At 38.3% G+C, this 21903-nt stretch overlaps 2 protein-coding genes and 1 pseudogene across 3 annotated transcripts; all 3 read right to left on the bottom strand.

Annotated features, from left to right (window-relative positions):
- Positions 1-911: 911 nt before the first annotated feature.
- On the bottom strand, positions 912-18225 carry LOC111330413 (proteasome subunit alpha type-6). Its single transcript, XM_022935265.2, has 7 exons — positions 18101-18225; positions 17933-18027; positions 17100-17181; positions 3389-3544; positions 2665-2843; positions 2078-2172; positions 912-1101 (listed from the first exon to the last, which is right to left on the bottom strand). Exons 1-7 carry the CDS (start codon positions 18174-18176, stop codon positions 1044-1046), a joined length of 741 nt encoding a protein of 246 aa, XP_022791000.2. The 5' UTR covers positions 18177-18225; the 3' UTR covers positions 912-1043.
- LOC148727708 (uncharacterized) lies at positions 6711-17090 on the bottom strand (annotated as a pseudogene). Its single transcript, XR_016002228.1, has 2 exons — positions 16173-17090; positions 6711-7591 (listed from the first exon to the last, which is right to left on the bottom strand). The product of XR_016002228.1 is annotated as an uncharacterized LOC148727708 (transcript).
- A 1645-nt stretch (positions 18226-19870) lies between the features above and the next one.
- LOC111330405 (uncharacterized) lies at positions 19871-21901 on the bottom strand. The gene has a single exon (XM_022935252.2). The coding sequence runs from the start codon at positions 21789-21791 to the stop codon at positions 19935-19937; it is 1857 nt and encodes a 618-aa protein (XP_022790987.2). The 5' UTR covers positions 21792-21901; the 3' UTR covers positions 19871-19934.
- Positions 21902-21903: the final 2 nt, after the last annotated feature.

Here is a 21903-nt window from a genome sequence, read left to right as displayed (position 1 = left end):
CTCTAACAAGGGTCCAAAACACATTTAAGCCTAAGAACATAAACTGCATGGAATAGATGAAAACTGAAAAAAAACAAAACAAAAAAAAAACACAGTCTGAACAATCACATGGACTCAGGCTTAAATACATTTTGGCCCACAAAATGGACCACAATGCCCAACAAAGTGATATTACATCATATTCAAGAAGAAAAAATTCAAAGGTGTAGCAGTATTGAACCATCAAAGAGTTGGTGTTGGGTCATTATAACAGAACTCCATGCCACCCTAAATGGCAAGACCACTTTGTCGTGACTAATGCTTGTTTCAAATTGTCACATTCTACACTACTGTTTCAAGGCTAATTCAAAGCCAACAAGGACAATCTAAACAAAGTGTTTCCAGATGATTTGATGGACAGACTTCTCAAAAATGGAAAATTCTAGTATTATACAATTGCTACCCAATATGAAGAACATATCATATCATGAGTTCAAGTACAGTTACAATTTTTTTGGCAAAGTATATTTAAAAAGAGACAAGTATGCAAGTTGTAGAGCTTGGTTTAAACCCAGTCAAACTGTCTAAATGGAAACAAAAGACTGTCACCCCTGCTTTGCAGATGAACACCAGGAGTGAGTTCTCATGGGTATATCATCAACATCATTTATGTCTACTAACCATGATAAGATAACCAGGGGGGAGTAGAAATACTAACCATGATAAGATAACCAGGGGGGAGTAGAAATACTCCTGGTCGTTTCATGCTACAGAAACCGGAGTGAAGCACCAGCCTGATGGGCCACTAGGCTCGTAAACAGAGTTTACCTTAACCATGATGAGACAATTAGAACAATTATGATACTCTTACTTCAGATACAAAAGAAAGATGTGATAGCCATCACTCAAATGACAAAAAGACAAACTCTAAATTAAGAATTCAATCAAGTTTTATTTTGCAAGAGAGTGAAAGCAGCATGGTATAACAGTCAATGGTCTACAACCAGCATTTCTGGGCTTCTAGACAGTCAGTTCCTGCGTTGTGCAATGTTCCTGGTAAGTAACTAATCTCGCTCTGCAATGGCGACCAAATGTACATCAATTTCAGCTTCTGTTAGGATCCTGTAAGGTCAACAATGGAACTATCAATAATTTATCCCTTTAACTCCCAAAATCTGATTGTTAATTCTCCCCTCTAGCTGCTACTAATTTCCTTGTAAATTAGTCATGAGAATTTGTGTTAGATCAGGATAACAACTTCTTCATAAGTTTGAGTAGTCTCGTTAGCTGTTTGCTGTACAATGAATGGATATTATAAGGAGAAATTGTTTTAAACACTTTTGGTAGTTAAAGGGCTGAACTTGATGATAAAATTATTTTAAACTTGTTAAGAAACACATAGAGATCTTCGATTGTCTTGGGGCTCCTTATGATTGAGTTTTGAAGCCAGAACTAAAGTAATCATAGCAGCCAATCAGAACAAAAGAACACGTCAAAGGGAACCAAAGAAAACTGAAAGTATACACAAGTAGGTAGCCTCAAGTGCAGGATAACAACAATTACCTGGTTGCTTTTTGGTTCAGCTTTGTAAGCTTTGTTGAGAGGGTGGCGTAAGATTTTCCAGACCAAAAAGAGATTGAAGTGAGCCAAACCAAGCTTAAAAATTTGGATTTCATTCAATAATCAAGAAAGCTATTCTGAAAAAAGTATTAAAAGCAATCTGACGTTGCTTTTGTATTCTTTCACTATACTTTATACTTTTTATTGGAAAACTTGCACTAAGTTTTCTAACCAACCACATGCTCAAGTAAAACTGATTGCTTCTTGCTACTTTGAGTAGTTCTGAGCTCCTGGTAAAATTTCTCTTTGTACTGGGGGGGGGGGGGGTGAAGTCATTACTTTGCTTTCAGTTTTTGAAGACTTGCTACAATATTGTAGCTACATAGTTTGCCATTTTTTTTCTACCATTCATAGATGAAGATGGATAAGCCAGAAACACGTTCAAAATTTTTCACACAAAGCAACCAGCTTGCCTGGCTGATCAATTGAACTCACTCAGTGCAGGGAAGGTACAATGGGCTGATTCATAGAGACTTACTTGAACCGTGGATTATCAGTTGTCACAATACCAACTTCTAACTCAGATGGCTTAAAGTCAGCAGATAACACAGATGACAGGCAGCTGATGGCTGTCTGTGGGTATGTAAATAAGATAAATGTAATTGTTTTTAAGGACCTATGCCACAGGTCTACCAGGGATATCTTGTGATATTCCCTAAGGCTCAAACCTAACTTGCAATAAATTCTGTGTTTAAGATTCAATGAGTGTTTTTCTCTTGATACAGAGGACACAAACTACTTTTCTTATCAAGTCCTTCCATGGAATGCTCAGAAAAAGAAAATACTTGAAGGAAAATAAGCACAATGGCTTTTGCTTGGTGCAAAAATGTGCTTGTGTATATGTTGTAGTTCAATTTTATCCTTGGTTCAAATTCTATTTTCCTTTGTTTCAAACTCAATATCATATATTAACATGACCGAGAACAAAGGAAAATAAAATTTGAACCAAGTATAAAATTGAACTACAACATATACATCTTAAAAGATTATCCTTCCCTGGAAAATAATTCTGCACATTTCTAGGTCAAACGAGGAAACTTTTTGCATGCACCACAGGATACTTACCTCAATAGTTTCACTTTGTGTCCATGCATGTTTTTTCTTTATCTTCTTTTCAAGAAAGCTATTTGCCTCTGTTTGCTTAACACCAACACTACAGCCTTTGAAGCCACAGTAATATCCAGCAGGGTCTGTTTTGTATAACTGGGGACCTTTTTCATCATCAATGCCAACCAGAATCATACCTGCAAACACAACACAGTGATTAATCTATTTTCTGGTTAAGTCAGCCCTTGAGCCAGGTGACCCACACTACCAGAGCTTGTTCCAATTTCTGCCCATGCCACTTCCCCTATGTGGGATGCAAGTCCTTTACAGGTTATCTTCCACTCCCACACCACAAACTTCATCAGTTTTCCTTGACAACTTGCCATATCCTTGGTGGAGAGGGGCACTGTGAGACTCAAGTGCCTTGTCCAAGAACACAATGAACTGGGTCCCACACCCAGGATGCTAACCCTTTGGCCACAAATCTCTCATTATTTTAAATCTGCACTCTGATATATATCGATGCTTTGTTTACTTTCCCCTCCCCCCCCACCAGGATTCTACTTCACCCAGGACTAGAAGCTTATGAAGAGTTTTCTGAATCACAAGTGGCTTTCTTCCACTTCCATTTTGAACTGAATTTGATTTAATATGCAAATCAAGAGTAATAAAAAACTTTGTTACTTGAATAATAAACTTCACTCTGACAGAGAACCCAAGTTTAATTAACTAGTTCACTTACTGCATCCAAGTGGTCTCATCTCAGCATTTTGAGTGTAAACTTGTGAAATGTCAGCAATTCTTTTGCACAGCATATCTACAGGAATTTCATACCCATATTTATATTTCCAGTTGGCTGCTTCATATCTAGCCCTCTGAACCTGGGAACGAGCATCAGCTACAAACAAAATGAGTGTAATACAGGCATTAATCAATGATAAGTAATTAAAGGGCCCTGGTCACCCTTAATGCATTGCGCGCGGAAGCAGTGAAATCGGCCATTTTCAATGCCATCGATATTCTGACATTTTTACTGTCGTTTTCAGATTGCACTGCATTGGCGCAACTAGCCTTCTGTCAAGTGAAAATTTATTATTGAGAGTTAGTTGAACTACTACATAAGAGGTTTGCAGGTAAATTTTTGGACATGCAACGTCAGAATTCCCATGTGTAAACATAAACATGAGCGTGGCTGACTAGGGCCCTTAAATAGTACGCCAAAGGACAATTGTTGCTTTACCAGACCCATTACATGCTCAAGATACAAGTACATTACTTCCATCCCATGGTCACACCGCCTCCTGGTTAGCTCAGTTGGTTAGAGCGCCAAACTGTTGAGCAGAAGGTTGAGGGCTTGAGCCCAGGCCGGACCAACCCTCAAGGTCTTTAAATAACTGAGGAGAATGTGCTACCTTTCTATAATATCAAGAAATGGATAGACATTCTGGTCCTCTTGGATAAAGACGAATAAACCGTAAGTCCCGTTTCCTACATCTATTGATTAGCTAATTTGGTTAGGCAAGGGACGTTAAAGAACCCACTCACGAGATTACTGTGATGTGGTCTGACCCGTTTACTGGAAATTGGGGGCATCTGCTAGATTTGCCTTTATTCATTGTAAACTGCTACAGGCAGTCTGGTAAAGTCCCCCGCACAGTGTTGTAAGAATGGCCCTGAAAAGTCCCATGGAGAGTGGTCAATTAACCTATGTATGTATGTATGTATGCATGCATGCATGCATGCATGCATGCATGTATGTATGTATGTATGTATCTATATTACCAAATTAATGTCTTTATATTTGGTGGTTTATGAATTTAACTTCAATCTATAATTAATCATTAATTAAAATAACAAATTAGGAACATAAGACCTTGGGAATCTTAAACCAGCCACACGAGAAGAGCTATAATTCATAATCATTTTTAGTTAGGACTTAACAACAAGGAAGACATAATCATAACCACCAGGCCCCGGTTGTTCGAAAGCCGATTAGCGCTAACCCTCGATTAAATCACCCTAACCCAAGATTAAAATCTAACCCACGATTAATTTCTGTTCCTGAAAGCGCAATTAGCGCTATCCCTGGGTTAAAATAAAGGTTAATTTTAACACACCTAGCGAGGTGGATTAACTCACTAATCGAGGGTAAACTTTCCCCAAACAAAACAAAATGGCCGACTTATTGCTTAGCGGATTAGGCTTAATGCCGGCCCCAAGAAGGAAAGAAAGGACATTTAGGCTTCCAGACGACTTTTCCCTGGACGATTTCACAGATGAAGAATTGAGAAGTCGATATCGTTTTGGTCAAGAGTCCCTAGAATTTTTGTCTGAGCTCCTTTGCGACAATCTCGAAAGAGATACATCTCCAAACCATGCCTTGTCAACAACTGTGCAAGTCCTTGTAGCATTGCGCTTTTTCGCCTCCGGAGGCTTTCTTCAAGTTATTGGAGATACTCTGCGATTGTCAAAATCAACCGTGTCCCGAATTATCAGCCAAGATTCCCTTGCCCTCGCACAGAAACAAGGAAACTTCATCAAGTGGCCATCGACCGAAGCAGAGATATTTCAAAACAAACGCGGTTTTTTCACCAAGGGGGGGTTTCCTGGGGTGATTGGTTGTGTTGACGGCACTCACATCAAGATTCAGGCACCACATCAAAACGAAAACGATTTTGTCGATCGTAAAGGGTTTCATTCCATAAATGTGCAAGCAATTTGCAATCACAAAGGTTAGTAACATACTAAAATATCATCACAGTTAGTGTTTCATAAAAATTGTAAAATAACCTTTGACAGGGAGGGGAACTCCCCTGAGAGGTTTTTTAGATTGAGATTTCTAGCAAACCTGCTGCTATGGGGTTGCATTGATGGGAGTTACTAGATTGTAGTTTCATATATTCAGGATATGGGAGTAGTGATAAAATTTTTTTTGATTAGGAATTAAGGGTATAAAAAGGAGAAGATCTGAGTCAATATATTGTTGAACATTTCAGTTCACATACATTCTGTTCCCAATTGACAACCTTTTTTAAAACAAAAATAAATGAAATCATTTGATTCAAATGGTATGGGTAAAGTTTGGTTTGCAAAAACACATGGAAATTAACCAAGATAATTACACCAATATTTTAATAACAGTATAAAATAGAAAAAACAAGGAAAAAAAAAAAGAAAAAATGTGAGATGTTTGTGAATATATTGCACAGCTAATGGCCAACAGAGTGCAGCAATCAGCAGGGATTTCACAATGATGCAGCCCCCCAATTTTCAGAACACAAATTAAATAAAGAATGAAAAGGTTACGCAAATAAATTAAATATTTGAATCAGTTACCCCAGTTAATCATAGACACGATTATTGTGGTTTCTCTTTGCAGTACATTGTTGTAATAAACTGAGATGAGATTTTCTACATCATAGGTAAGAAATGGTCACATTACTTTTTTGCTGTTTCATTTTAGGCATGTTTACTAACATTGTAGCACGATGGCCGGGCAGCACCCATGACAGCTTCATATTTAGGGATTCAAGAATTGGACAACAACTTAATAACCAACACCAGTCCCTGGAAGATGGTTTACTGTTAGGTGACAGTGGTTACCCTTGTAAGCCTTACCTGATGACCCCTTACCTGAATCCAGTCACAGACAAGCAGCAAGAGTTCAACAGTGCCCACAAAAGAACAAGAGTGGCAATAGCACAAGCCTTTGGCTGCTGGAAGCGAAGGTTCCATTTACTTCATTCTGAGATCAGAATGAAGCCAGAAAAAGTATCCATCATCATTGGAGCATGTGCAGTTTTACATAACATTGCAATTCTGAGAAATGAACCTTTGGATGGCCATGCTGAGGCTGATGATCAGCCTTGTCTTGTTTGCTTCCATGGTCCTGAGGATGGCAAGGTCATCTGAGACCACATCTGCAACATCTTTTTCTAACAAATTTTAATTTTTGTATTTCTGCCTAATGCAATCAGTTTTTCTTGTAATTTAACTCCCCATAAAATATAAAAATTCACAGATAAATTGAAGGGGTTTCTGGTTGAAGAAAAAAAAAATTAAAATAATTTTGACTCAAGAGTCTGTTTTATTGCATCAAAATACATTTTAAACACGAAGGCGCGCTATAAAAGGAGCCATAGGTCCCACTGGACCATTTGTTAATCAACTGTCGTGTAATGTAGAACTCTTAGGGTCAATTCAGCTTGAGCTACAGCTACTCCAAAGCAGTGAACAGCGGGCGCATTCCTCAAAATTGTTTTACGTCTTCATCACAATACAGGAATTTTTGAGATTTGTATTTCCTTTCTCCAATGGAAACTGTCTTTATTTGCGGCAGTAAATTTGAGATCGAAGTAGGTGGTTTGCACGTTACCTCATGCCACCATGCTGGTGGAAGTAAACAATAGATATCTCATTACCACCTTTTTTTCGTCTATCAGCATTTGAATTTGACTCGCACACGTCAACGGTGAGTGACAAATGAGCCTACGTCTTCCCAGGGAAGACTTCCTTATATAGTGCGCCTTTGTGTTTAAGAACAGAATACATTGTTTACTTTTCATTATAATTTATACAAGAAGAACATTTGCCCAAAATAATTCTTTTGGAGGACTTTTTACAATATTCCTCCTTTAAATTGAATCAGTGTCAGCAACCACAAAATTTGCATTTAATGCAGTTCCGAAGGTTTTGTTGGCATTCACCTGTTGCTCCAAAAGATTAATTTGCAATTTCAATTTCTGTTTTTTAAGAATCAAAGTTTCCTTCTGAGTACACAGGCATTCACACTCCTTTTTCAGAACATCATCATTACTGATTCTTTTGGCAGGTTTCTTCCGTTCATCAGCCTTGGCTGGTGAAGAATGCACATCTTCAATGATGCTCAAACAGTCTTCTTCAGTCCCAATCTTTGCAGACTCTGATGGTAAATGAGCATCTTCTCCTATAAAATATTTCAAGCACAATTAAGGTTTCACTCAGGCTCAAAGAGTGTGAATTTAGTTTTATGCATCACATAATGAAACAACAGAAGGAGCATCTCTCCCACAAGGAATCTTAAGCTTTAACATGTACAAAAATAAATTATTCAAATTCATACAATGAATTTGTGTACTAGTAGACTTAACTCAGTGAAATCATTTACGAACATAGGCATGCTACGCATGCAGGAGTTATTTTTTTGGATACGTAGGTTGAAATGTGTAGTGTTTTAGTCAAATAAATAAATAAATAAATTTTAGTAGCTAACACAGTTACTGGTAACCCAGTAGTTTACATTGTGGGCTGTATTAAAAAGAATTGTTAAAACTAGATTATCAAGAACAGCATGCACATAAATATATTCAAAACGTTCTAGAGATAGTAAAATGTTCACGATCTGAATTACTTTGTAAAAAATTGTTCACTAAAAGTTTCTTAAAATTGCTTTCATCTGTAACAGTTTTAAATTTGTCGTCCAGACGGTTCCATAAGTGAGTGGCACTTGCATGAAATGTTCGAAGGCCTGCGTTGGAGCGACATTTCGGCAGGCAAGATGATCATGGAAAGAAGCTCGCGTATTATAAGAATGGGTGTTTTTTACATAAGTTCTATGGGCGGATTCATTCTGACGTCATTGTTTACATTTTTGCTCATTTGCATACGGCTTTGTGTAAGGAAGGAAGCATGTTAGATACAAATTGACTTCAGGCAGCTTAAGAGCTAGAAAACCTTAGTACATGGTGAAATTTTTAGCTCTTTGGGTGTAATATTCAAGAAGAAATAAACCATCAAAAGCTGCAAAATTTCTGGGTGGCAAAAGCGCTAATGAGCTCATACATTCTATATAAAATTTTGAGTTTTGTAAACCTGTGTTGCACAAAAAGTATTCAATGCACCAGGCTCGTATTCATTGGCCGAGTTAATCATACTTTGAGCTTTTGATATTCAGAACTGATTTATTTTTAGCTCCATCAGAAACTGAATTGCTTATGCTACTGAGGTAATTATTGTAAACAAGGATTCCCCTCTAGCTTGTAAAATAATGCGGACACTCTCCGTTCATAATTTTGAACATCGTGCACAATTTCTTCATGCGTAATACATCATCAATTGGCATCCATTGTAGTTTCTTGAACATTTGAACCGAGTTATTGTGAAAACTAGCATCTTATATTAACCTACTACAACGTCTCTGCACTTTAAGTATTCTTAACAATTGGTCATTAGGGGCGTTACCCCAAACCGAAGAGCAATATTCAAAGACAGGCTTAATAAGCGCATTAAATAACAATTTTCTGCAGTGGAGGTCAAGGTAGCCATTCGCTCTTTTTAACAGATAAATTCTAGAGTTCAGCAGCCTAATCAAGTATTCGATGTGGTTGTGCCAGCTAATGTGCTTGTCGATCTTGACGCCTAGGAGTTTTTCATCCTTGGCTTCTTCTAAGCGGTCGCCATTTAAGTAAAGATCTAAGGTTGGGTTATTAGCGTACTTCAATTTTTCAGTTAATCATTTACCTTAGCTAATTAGTATTCTTAAGCTGCATGTATACATGTTGTACATATGTGATCTGTTCATCTGGAATGTAATCACGTGTAATATATGGTTGAGTTGAATAAAGACTTGCGCATGACTAGAGCTCTGCGTCCTGAGTATAACTCTCTATCGCAATATTACCGAACCCAAGAACTCGACAAAATGGGATACTATACAACTGATGCTGGTGTCTGAATAATTGTTGGCAAAAAGAAACTGCATTGGTACAACACTTCCTGCAGTCATCTCCACAGCCCTAATTTGAATTTGTCACGCAACGCCCTCTCTCTCTCTCTCTCGGCGTAAAGCGCACCACTTTTGTAACCTTTCGTATCTCAAGTAATGACTCATTGAGGAATGCTGAAAAAGTCGCAATTAAAGCGTGCATGGGTCTATCAGTGTTTCGTTCGTGTTATGTTAAAAATTTCAAAAGAACTGACGCATTTTACTATTTTTTATTAACTTTTCAAATGTGAAATGTAACCTTTGTGGCACCCTTTGGGGTAAGGGTACATTTTAAAGGGTAATTGGCATATTCCACAGCAATTAATCGATAGATCGATAGCTAATACACACCACTAGGTTCTCTTAACTACCCCGACAATTTTAAAACCAGTTTTATGCACGTTTCAAAAAGTCAGGTAAATGTACATGCCCTTTCATCCGTAGTCAAGATTGGCAATTCAATTTAAGCCCTTGAAATGAAGTTTTGAACTTGACAAGTCCACTACGACGATGTCACTCAACATTTCGAGCTAAAATTTTTATGACATGTAGTCCCATGCCAACTATTTATGTTGGAAAAGTTTCAGCCTTTTAACTTCTTTTTGTTGCTCTCGGCAACCATTTAACCAACATACACCCTTGACTGTAATGCGGGTTACAGGAGTGCCATTTTCGCTAGATTTTTCTCAAAGGGAGATTCCCATTTAAAAGCGTCGAAATTAAATAAACTTTGGTACAAACAATCACCACGCTGTATGCTTACTGACACATTCATTTTAAGATGGTGGATTCAATTTTATAGTGCTGGGATCAACCAAGTTGATCAATTAAAAATTTACCACAACCCACAGTTAAACCATGAGTATATACACTTTATTAAGCCGACAGTAGGTGTCAAAATTAATTGTCACGAATACTTTTGAACACCGGTGAGAACCTTAAGAAATGTAGAAATTGTTATTTCTTTCATGAGGATTATGTATTCAATAGATTGCTGTATTATATTCCTCTCACGGTCCCCATCTAAACTGTCCCTTAAATTCTGTTCCTTCTTTCCCAGCCGCTTAGGACATCGCGTTATAATAGAAAGGGCAATATCAAGCTGGCTAAAACCAAATGAAGCTCGCTGATTTCAACAAGAATAGATGGGCAATCCTTAAATGGTAGAAAAACATTGTGATTTTAAGTGACCTCAATGTGGTATGATAGTATAGTTTCCAGGTTGCATAGTTTCGGAAACCTTTTTTTTTATCCCATCTAATACACACTACCATGTGGATCCGCCAACCTTCCTCATTTTAGGTGACTTTTTTTTCCATTGCTGACCCTGTCCCTTACCTAAGGGTGAGTCTGTTAATCGCTTTATCTAGGCCTCATTTCATTTTAATCATCAGAGGACGGTTTGGATATGTAGAACAGGCATTGACTAGAGCATCTTAGGTATCGTCCATTCCAAAGAGCATGCATGGTTGCAAATGAAATGTTAAAAGAGGAATCAAACATTTGCTAAACTGACGGCATGTAAGCTACCATACTTTACGCTGACTTTTACAGTTTCTTACTTAGTGATAGAGTAGTGGTAAAGATGGATCGCTTAGTTTTAGATTTCTTGGTGCTCGGTTCAAGCTGCGAGATAACCTTACACTACACAATGACTCTTTAATCTGATTTCAGTACTGAAAAACGGTATTATCAACTGGGCATAGTTCAACTACATTTGTTCTTGTAGGATACCTAATTGTTTTCTACTCAATGACATGAGTTTACCACCATCATTAAGAGATATGGGTATTCAAATGAGACGTCATCCGCTAATTTCAAAAAACAAAAAAACACCAAAACCCAAAAGCAAAGACAAACGAACAAAAAGTACTTCCAAGACAAGGGTGTAATCTTCACTACCTAGAGTTTCATGTTTTATCATTGAAATGAGGATTAACTACTTACTAACACAGCTCAATTAAAGCACCCCCATTGGTCAATTTAGCATCCACTATTTGCGCTATTTGCGTCCACTATTTAGTACCCACTTTTGTTCTACATCATAATGTAAATATTTTATTCATCTACTTGTCTGTTATGTATTTACTCACATTCTGTTACTCATTGATTGAAGATGGCATAAGCATGCTGAAACATGTCTCTCAAAAAAGTTGTCTATTTCTTACAATATTTGAGCTTTAATTGTCACATCTCACAGATGTGATTTAAGGTTAATAAACAATTTGGTGTTCTCAGGCGCGTAGCGTCCCATACGCATATACTCACGTGCGTACTTCAAGTGACCAGAAAAGTTTAAAATTTTTAGCAATTGTTTCTATTTTTACGCTCAGTTTACTTAGGTTTCGAGATCATATGTACTTGTGTGTATTTGAAAAAATGACCACGCTACGTGCCTGGTTCTTAAAAGATTTAAAAACATTATTACCAGTAATGTAATGTTGCGTTTATATAAAGCTTTTATTCTACTACACTTTCAATATTGCTCTCTTGCAAGTACAATACAAGTGCAGTACATTGATTCATTTACCTGTTTGGCTTATTAAGTATCGCCTCTTCGCATGGCTGCGGACTCTGCACATTGCAGACTTTTAAGCCTTGCTTGGAGACCAAAATAATCCATTTTAAAGGACGATGGTCATACAGAAGAAGACATTCTTCAACTTAGCTTGGTCCCTAAGTTAACATTAACGTGAGCTTAGTAAAGTTAATGCTAAACAGCATCTTGAATGCTAGAAAAACAGTAGCCAAACAAAGCTACATTGACGCTGATCGATCGACAGTGTTAAATTCGGCATTGCTTCACTGGAATTTATCCCTCAATGATAATAACTCAGTTCTTAAAGTAAGGCGGGAACAATGCAGTTCCTTTCCTCTGAATTATATATTTAGGAAAGTGTTTCATTCGTTATTTTACTGAAAACACACTATTCAGAAATATGGCGTTACTGAAGTGCCACAAAAGTTACACAAGTGCCACAAGTTACATGAGTGCCACAAGTTACACGAGTGCCACAAAGTTACACGAGTACCACAAAAGTTGCAAGAGTGCCACAAAAGTTGCAAGAATGCCACAAAAGTTACATGAGTGCCACAAAAGTTACATGAGTGTCAGGTTACAGTAGTACCATAAGTTACATAAGTGCCATTAAAGTTACAGAAGTGCCACTGTAGGTTACACGAGTGCCACTTCAGGTTACATAAGTGCCACAGTGGGGTTACAAAAGTGCCTTTACGTCTAGCTCTCTCTCTCTCTCTCTCTCTCTCCAAGTTGCGTGACGAGACCAAACGACGACCTGCTCGTAGGTTAAAATTGTGCTTATTGCCGTTACTTCATCAGAGACAAAGTCCTAGTTATTATTGTGACCATTAAGAGCCAGAATAAGAAATTCCGTTTGGTTTTTCCTGTGCAAGAAAATGCACAATAGCGCGCAGTTTTTAATCAGCGTAAAGCAATGTGGTGGACATAGCCTGGGAACGAGGTTGAGTTTTGGCATCGATTGTCAGTCAGATTTGAAGTACTGGGCGCGCATCAACGATAAGCTTGTTACAGTTTATACTCATCTTTCGAGTGCACTTAAATATATTTATTTAAAGTACAAACCTAATACTGTGAATCACTTCTATTGTTAACGTACTGATGACAACAACAACCCTTGGGAACAGTCAAAGTTTTGGCCGATTGTTTAAATTCGATTAATTAATATGATCATCTTATGTAAATATTGGCGATTGAATCCATTCGTAAATTAATATTGCAGACAAAAAAATTATACTTTTCTTTTCTTTTTCTTTTCTTTTAAAAAAACTTGTGGAAGTCACTGCCACATACCTTTAATTTCAATCAGTCAAAAAACTTGAGGTCTATAAAATGCCTTCTGTGATATATCGTTCTGAGGCAAAAAAAACTTCAAAGGTTTGTTATTAGATGTAAGCAAGAGAAATCCTTGTAAGCAAAATCATCGTGTTCAAATGCAAACTTTCAATGAGTGATCCCGCACTTCCTCTGGCGATTTTAGTTTTCCCAAATTGTCATAGATGTCATCGACTTGTTCCGAAGTCTTAGTCTCCATAACTCTCCATCGTGTTCAAATGCAAACTTTCAATGAGTGATCCCGCACTTCCTCTGGCGATTTTAGTTTTCCCAAATTGTCATAGATGTCATCGACTTGTTCCGAAGTCTTAGTCTCCATAACTCTCCATGTTAACGAACCATAAAAAGCACTTGACAGCGATTTTGCTAAAACAGCAAAGCCCTCAATTCGAACCAATTCAATTCAATCCGCTGATCCACAAATCCGGCCCAAATATAGGCTCCGTGTAGCCTCTTGTTCAGTAACAGGTGGTTGCCTCAAAATAATCTTCCATGTAATTTTGCAGTGTAAAGCTCTATTTGATCTCTTACAGCCTCTGGACAAAAATACTTTCTGGTCTCCGTTCTTCAAACAAGTGAAAGTAGATTGAACCAAGAGAAAGTATCACTCTTCAAAGGATAAGAAGGTGGGCTACTTGATTGGTTGTTGCCTATCTGGACTTTGCCCTGTGCGTGCGAAATACGTGATGATAAAATGCAGGTTGTTTACAGGAAATTGACATGCAATGGGGTAAAGTCCAGGTTGGCTAAAAGCGAATTTTATTGGTAGAAAACGTCTAAGCATGTGAGAGTTGAAAATTAACCGACCGTACCATTCTGTCCCTTGTAAAATATTTTTCATTGAGGTAGATTTATATCATAAAATTTACGTTGTTTACTGGAAAATGGCATTTCATCTAAGAAAGTCTAATCCATACTGGCGAGTAAAAAGTAAACACGCAATTGTAACGGGAAAATATCGTTTAAACAATATATAATCAGTGCTTTCAATAAGACCTGGCACCTGCCGGAGCTCCGGCAGCTATTCTGTTGCGAGTCACCGGGTATATTTCACTGCGCTCAAGTCGCAGTCGCCACGCTAAGTCGCAATCAAGTCGCTCTCCAGCGGGTGTTGTACCGAGGTAGCCACCTATTTCAAATCTTATTGAAAGCACTGTATAATTCTTGGAGAACTTTTAGAAGCAAAGAAACGGATATGTAACAAGGCAGTCGACGAAGAAAGTAAATGTAACTTGGTGGTCGTTGGAACTGCTACTAAAAGAGCAACCATATGGCAAAAAAAAAGATAGTCAATCAAATGCAATTTATGCAAATGTCTTGTGCAAGTTTTACCAGAGTCAGCAAAATTAGCCCTTCCAAAACAACACGCTATAATGCTAAATTAGTGTTGGCCTTTAGCTGAAGGTGTGTGCGTCGCAAGTGAAGGAGTGGTACACAAAACATGCATGTTTTAACTCGCTAATCGGTAGAAAAAGTTCCCTGACGACCTTTCAAATCCAGACAGATCATAGCGATAAAATCCTCACGAAGGACATGAGCCATTACATTGAATAGATGATTTTACAACTCTTGTAGATGTCATCTTACCCCGTTCTTTGAGCGAAATTCAAAATTGGAATCGCCAATTAACTCATATATAGCAATGAAATATCCTGAAGTTGCTCCTATCAATATCTGAAGTAATATTTGATTCAAAATTTTTCTCATGTTCCACTCAGTCTCCTTCAGAAGGAAGAATAAGAATAGTTGTACAATGATCACAGCTCCACCGCTTTCACAACACGACTGATACATTTCCTTAATTTGCGAACCGCTCTCTCCAACTCGCGTGTTGATTCGCTTAAATTTGAAGACCTGTCAAACCACACATTAGCAAGAACGCTCTGATTGGTGCGACATCGAAAAATACTACAATCTGATTGGTTTGTGATACACCAAAAAATTGGGCCAATCACATTGCGTTGAGATACACCAAGAAAAAAAGATGCGCCAATCAGATTGCTTAGAGATACACCAAATTGCGCTGATCAGATTACACTACACCACAATACACCAATCTATACGCTAACATATAGTTATTTTTTTTTAAAAAAATAACTAAAAAATGCTTACAAAATCTGAAAGTCATGTACCAAAAGTTAGGCTTCTTATAGACAGATAAAGTGGAACCAGAGTGAATTGCCAATGAGAACCGTACCACAGTTTAGTGACCGAAAAAGTAGGACATAATAACAGGAACAACAACAAATTATTTCATCAATCACAAACCAAAACAAAGTTGCGTCAAGACGAAATGATAAAAACTAGTTATTTATAAATAGCCGTTCGTAAATAATTGAAGAACACTCCTTAGTCAAAGATTAATAAAGAAAAAATAGGAGCACTTTGTCTTTGACAAAACAAATTTTAACCAAATTATAAACTGTATCCAAGACATTCTTCGAAATCAAAGGTTTTTGTCTCACTCCTCAGATCGCTTTGCAAAGTGACGGAGCTATGCAATTTTTGATAAATGAATTAATCAAGAGAATTACTAATACTCCGTCATGGAACGTTCGTCTAGAGTCAGCTTAAACAGGGTTTAATCGAATACAACCCTGTAAATGCCGCAAAAGCAGCAAACTGGTTTGGAATTCTCCATGGCAGCCTCCGTTTCCTGAAGTACACTCATGAAATGCAATGGGATAATAAACTAAATAAGGTAAAACTTGATTAATACAGTTATGGATGTAGGTTAAAAAAAAAAAAAGAACGTGCAAACTTATCTTTTCCTCCCTTGTGTCCGAGCATTTTGTACGCTCAAAGGCAGGAAGGCGATTGATGAGCTGAAAACCCCACCGAAACAACATGGCCGGTTGACCGTCTACAATTTTAAAATTTTTGGTAACCTAGAAACAATTGTTTACAAACCTGTCTCAAAGCCAATCAAACCGCTGAACGCCGGTGTGTCCTCAAGCACCTCAATTAACTCTCTGCTGGCAGCACTTGGTGACTTTGGAGGCCGATCACCCCCAGTTACCTTGATCTCCCTCTTGAATTCTGCAAATTCTTTCTTGGCGATGCTATGGAGATTTTTCCACTAGTCTTTTACCTCCGTAACCGTTCGCTTCACTGTTCCGACCGCATTTACCACTTGGGTTATTTCTTCCCAGAGCATTTGTTTCTTTTTGTTGGTCACAGCATTCATTAATTTGGACTGGATTAAGTCCAGATTTTTTTTGACACTATCGATGATGACTTCAATCTCATAAACTGAAAAATTCTGTTTTCTTTTTCAATCTTTCGTTTGGTTTCCATTTCCATGTGCACTCTCACTTTCCGCCATTTTTTCCCTCCAATTTTTTTCTTTGTTCACGCGTTGCTCCTAATAACCGGTTTCATTGGTTTAATCTCGGCTTAATCGTGGGATAGTTAATCGAGGAATAAATCTGCTTTCAGGAACGTTATTTTAAACCTAGATTAGCTATCCTTGGGATAAGAAATTTAATCGTTGATTAACCTCTAATCGAGGGATAATTTAATCGGCTTTCGAACAAGCGGGGCCAGAGTTTTGGTGTCTCCTTAAATTTTAAGTGTATCTGTAGATGTATAAAGCATAACGGGGTTTCTTTTAGAATTTTAGTAACAGGAAAATGATAAAAAGTGACAAGAAAAATTTTCTTCTCCATGTCTAAATAAAAAAGAGCTTAATCTATTAAGATTTAGCCAGAGAAGTCTGTGTAGCAGGGTAAAAATTGTCCAACCTCTCATGCAAAATACAAGCAGACCTGGAAAGTACAGTGCCAGGCTTCCTGAAAACATAGAGATATCCAAGTATAAAGTAAGTGATACAAGTACCTATCAGGCCGGTCATAACACATCCTATTCTTTCTGATAACTCAAACAGGTGAGTCACAGTGGAGGCATCCAGCAGTTTGTCCTGTAAAACATGAAAACAAGAATGCAAGAATTTGTTATCCAGGCTTACAACAGCCAACAAATATGCTTTTATAAATATGTTAACCAGTTTAACTTACAGTTTCACCTCTACATAACACCTTAAAACAAAAAAATTACAGTTCATACAGGGTTCTTGGTTAAAAAATTAATTGAAAAACCCTGCAAATTAAACCATTGCGTAAAATAATGGACTTATGGAAAGACATTAACAATCAGAAATTAGAGGAGGTATGCTATCTTTGAAACACAGTCTCAAGAATCTAGCCCTGAGCTTGGGCAGAACTTCCATTGCCCAATGCAGTTAGCCTGTGGTTAAAATTTTCCCCAAGATCGAGTCTGTGTAACCCCTCTGTCTGACAAAATAAGCGTGGTTACCAAGGCCAAGTCAAAATTGTCATCGAATCCAAAAAAACTACATAATCTAAGAGATAACTTTTTCCAAAAACGGAGTAAAACCTATTCTGAAATAATTAAACCAAGTTAAGAAAAACTTATTCCGGAAAATAACCTGAGACAAAGATTTCGATTTCTGCATCGATACAAACTAAAACATCTCAGAGCGAGCATAAATTGTCTATCTCGATTGGACGATTTTGAAGCCGAAACGAAAGTTTATAATCCCAAGGCCTGTAAAATTAAAATGGATGAAATCAACCTGAAGGACAGTAACAGTACAAAGTCCCTTTTATTTAGACAACAGTGTGGATGGTAAGTAAGGAAAAATAACTCACTGGGACTTTCTTTTGAGTCACAACTACTGCTGAGTCAGCCCCACGAAGACCGATAGATGTTAATCCGCCTTGATTTATGGCTTTAAAAGCATATTCTGTGGGTGGAAAGCATAAAAAAATTGTCATTTGAACACGCTAGTAATCAGTGTTTGGAAGAAATAAACTCACCAACTTGATATAACCGTCCTTCCGGCGAAAAAATTGTTATGTGTCGGTCAAACCCGGCGCTGGTACCACGCGACATCTTGAATTTTGTCCACTAGCATAACCGCGGTAAGACTGGGGCAGATGACTCAGTGTTCCATCACTCAATCATCTTTCCCGCCGTCACCAAAATCCGAGAAAGTAGATCCTTAACTGAATTTACCAGTTAGGAAACTCTTTAACCAACAAGGAGCATGGTTAAAGAAATATTCAGTAAGGATTTAAATTCAAGTTAACGAAGGAATAGCTGTCTGAAATTGGAAATATTTACAATAATGCATATACCGCAACATAACAGCCAATGTATATGTGCACGATCCTTCGCAGTAAAGCACTATTTAAGCAATAGTGAAAATCAGACCTGAAAAAAATTCAGGCCTGTACGGGATTCGAACCACTGACCTCTGCGATACTAGTGCAGCGCTCTACCAATTGAGCTAACAAGCCAACTGGGAGCAGGCCATCAAATTAATTCGACATAAGCCCGTAGATGATAAATTAAACAACAAACATATGAAATACATATATATGAACTGCGGTTATGAAACGTACATGTGCACGATCCTTCGCAGTAAAGCACTATTTAAGCAATAGTGAAAATCAGACCTGAAAAAAATTCAGGCCTGTACGGGATTCGAACAGATTTTCACTATTGCTTAAACTCGAACTGATTTTCACTATTCAAGTTAAATGGTGCTTTACTGCGAAGGATCGTGCACATATACGTTTCATAACCGCAGTTCATATATATGTATTTCATATGTTTGTTGTTTGATTTATCATCTACGGGTTTATGTCGAATTAATTTGATGGCCTGCTCCCAGTTGGCTTGTTAGCTCAATTGGTAGAGCGCTGCACTAGTATCGCAGAGGTCAGTGGTTCGAATCCCGTACAGGCCTGAATTTTTTTCAGGTCTGATTTTCACTATTGCTTAAATAGTGCTTTACTGCGAAGGATCGTGCACATATACGTTTCATAACCGCAGTTCATATATATGTATTTCATATGTTTGTTGTTTGATTTATCATCTACGGGTTTATGTCGAATTAATTTGATGGCCTGCTCCCAGTTGGCTTGTTAGCTCAATTGGTAGAGCGCTGCACTAGTATCGCAGAGGTCAGTGGTTCGAATCCCGTACAGGCCTGAATTTTTTTCAGGTCTGATTTTCACTATTGCTTAAATAGTGCTTTACTGCGAAGGATCGTGCACATATACGTTTCATAACCGCAGTTCATATATATGTATTTCATATGTTTGTTGTTTGATAATAGCCAATGCCAGTCTCTGGGTATGAGGTAGGGAAGTTTGACGCCACTAGAAAACTACCGGTTTCTGCTTATTTGCCTTTTCGCTTGTCTTCACCGATGGAAGCCCTAGAAGAGGGTTTCCATTCAACTATCTCGGTTAAAATTGTTCTCGCGTTGAACAGCTGGCGTAATTGAACTGCGAAAACTTACAATAGCTGTTCAATTTTAATCAGTTTGCAGTGCTTCCCAAAATAGAGTTGTTTTCATTGTGCAGGATTCACAGTGTCAGTCAAATGCTTTATTTTCCCCACTATTTTCCTTCTAGTTGTTGCAGTTTTGTCCACAATCTTTTCGGTCTGCCGTCTTTGGCAAATTTAGATAGTATAATGATGTTTGGAAGAGGTTTAGCATATATTCACTTAGGCAGGCTAACATTTTCAAAGTTAATAACTATTGTAGAGAACTGGTACACCATAATGAAACAATATTTAATCAAAAACAATTTATTGAGCTATAAGCAGATGGTAGTTGAAATACAGTTTGTGAATTAGCTACGCTGCCGAGTCAGTAGGTGCGGAAGTCTCGGGATAACTGCTGCTTTCGACGGGCTCCTCAATATACTCTGGTGTACAATTATCTGGCGAGTTACATTCTTCTTCCACACCATTTGCGCCACCATCAACAGCGATGCCTTCAACTTGCTGGATATCGAGTTGGGTCGGTGGAACGGGTTTCTGTTGTGTTTGGTTCTTGAATGGATGCTGCTGTCTCCCGGCATGCTGCACGTGCCTCATGTTGTCATCTCGTGAACGTTGCACAGGGCGGGAAACTGAGAAGTCATGGCGGCGACCAAAGTTAATGGCTCGGTTGATGTATTCACGCGTTTGGTCTTCAGAGTTGCTGTTGGTATAATCATAACCTTGTTGAGAAGAATTAGAGGACTTCAGAAGATGCTTAAGTTGCACTTCTAGAATACTGCATTCCAACATTTTTTCACGGTACAAATGTTCAGCCATGTTTAGCTGCGTGCGAAAATGCTGAAGCTGCCTTTGAAACTTCTGATTGGTGACTGCTAGCTGAGTAGCTGCCATGGACATCTGACGCCGTAGCCCTCCATTCTCCCGCAGCACCCGGTTACGATGTTTCCTGACTTGTGTAAACTGCTTCTGTAGTGCCTCTTGCTCGATCTCAAGTTCCCTGTATTTTTGTTCCCAGTCTTCTGCCTCCTCCACTCTGTTCGCCCATGAGTCAGCGGCTTCTTCAGTTTGATCATGATCAGTGGGTACCTTATGAGGAGTTTTGGAGGCTTCTAACTCTTCCTGTAGAGATAATATTTCGCCTCGTGTAGCCTCCATGCTTTCTTCCAGCATCTTGGTGCGACTTAGGAGTTCTTCCTTTTCACCTTCTAAAGAAAGAAGCTTCTTCTCAATTTCTTCCTTCTCCGCTCTCAAAATTTCATTCTCCGAAATCTTTTTCTCCAAATGATTGTTTGTTTCTTCAAGATGCGCCTTGTCATGTTGGTAAAGTTCTTCTCTTCTCTGTTTTTCCTCATTTAGTTTCCTTCTCAGTATCAGTATCTCCTCTTCCGCAGTATTCAGTCGTTCAGAAAGAGACGTTTTACTAGCCTGCATTTCTTCATTCTCACGCGACACTTTAACAAGCTGTTTCTTGATGTCATCGACACAGCTGTCAGCCTCATTACTTAAGCTTTCGTTCATCTTTTGCTCAAGGTCCAGTTTCTGTTTGAGCTGCGCCACCTCAGCAGCAGTTTGCTCTTTCAGGGTAGTCAAGTAACTCTGTACTTCATTCAACTCTTGATTCAATTGTGTAACTTCTTCCTCATGCTTTTCTTCAAGAGCCAAAATTTTTTCTTGTTCCTTGAGTAGTCGCAGATGTATTGCGTTAGTATCCTCCTCGTCTTGGGATCTCAAGTGTTGCAGTTTTGTGATCTCTTCTAACAGAGCTTTCTTCTCTTCAGTAATCTCAGCAATCACTTCGTTTGCCTCCGTCAGGGCGCGCGTTTTCTCCTGCCCAATCTTTTGCAGTTCCACAACCGAGTCATTACTGCGACTCAATTCAATCTTCAACTCATCCACCGTGGCTTGAACTGTTTCAAGAAGATCTTCAACCTTAAGACGCTTCTCTTTTTCAGCTTTCACACTCGATGCGAGTTCCTCCACGTTCCCATTAGCTGTCTTGAGAGAAGTTTTCAATTTATTCACTTCCTTTTCGGCTTCTGCCAACAGATCGTTTAAATTGTTTCTCTCAGTTTCCAGCTCACGTAAACTTGTCTCGCTTAACTTTTTAACAAACATCATGCACTCTTGAAGAGCTCCATCTTCTACCTCGTAAACTTCTAGAACGTTGTGTTCAACAATAGACATATCTTTTTTCCCTTCGTCTGCCATAATTTCTCGAGTCAGTGACAAGAACTCCTCGCGTTTGATAACGAATCTAACACGTCACAATCGCCAGATACGTCAGTTGAAGTGTTGAGGATACGCGCACTTTGTAATTATA

The sequence above is a fragment of the Stylophora pistillata genome, chromosome 6 (assembly GCF_964205215.1).
Source record: "Stylophora pistillata chromosome 6, jaStyPist1.2, whole genome shotgun sequence".
In the NCBI taxonomy this organism is placed as follows: domain Eukaryota; kingdom Metazoa; phylum Cnidaria; class Anthozoa; order Scleractinia; family Pocilloporidae; genus Stylophora; species Stylophora pistillata.
This window is presented reverse-complemented; position numbering and strand designations above follow the sequence as displayed.

Excerpts from the sequence above, each read along its gene's own strand:
- LOC111330413 (XM_022935265.2), bottom strand. The coding sequence starts at position 18,176 with ATGTCGCGTGGTACCAGCGCCGGGTTTGACCGACACATAACAATTTTT. Across the intron at positions 2,844-3,388 it reads GATGAGACCACTTGGATGCA|GTATGATTCTGGTTGGCATT; the intron begins GTAAGTGAACTA and ends TTGTGTTTGCAG. Across the intron at positions 1,102-2,077 it reads ACTGATAATCCACGGTTCAA|GATCCTAACAGAAGCTGAAA; the intron begins GTAAGTCTCTAT and ends TTGACCTTACAG.
- LOC111330405 (XM_022935252.2), bottom strand. The coding sequence starts at position 21,791 with ATGGCAGACGAAGGGAAAAAAGATATGTCTATTGTTGAACACAACGTT.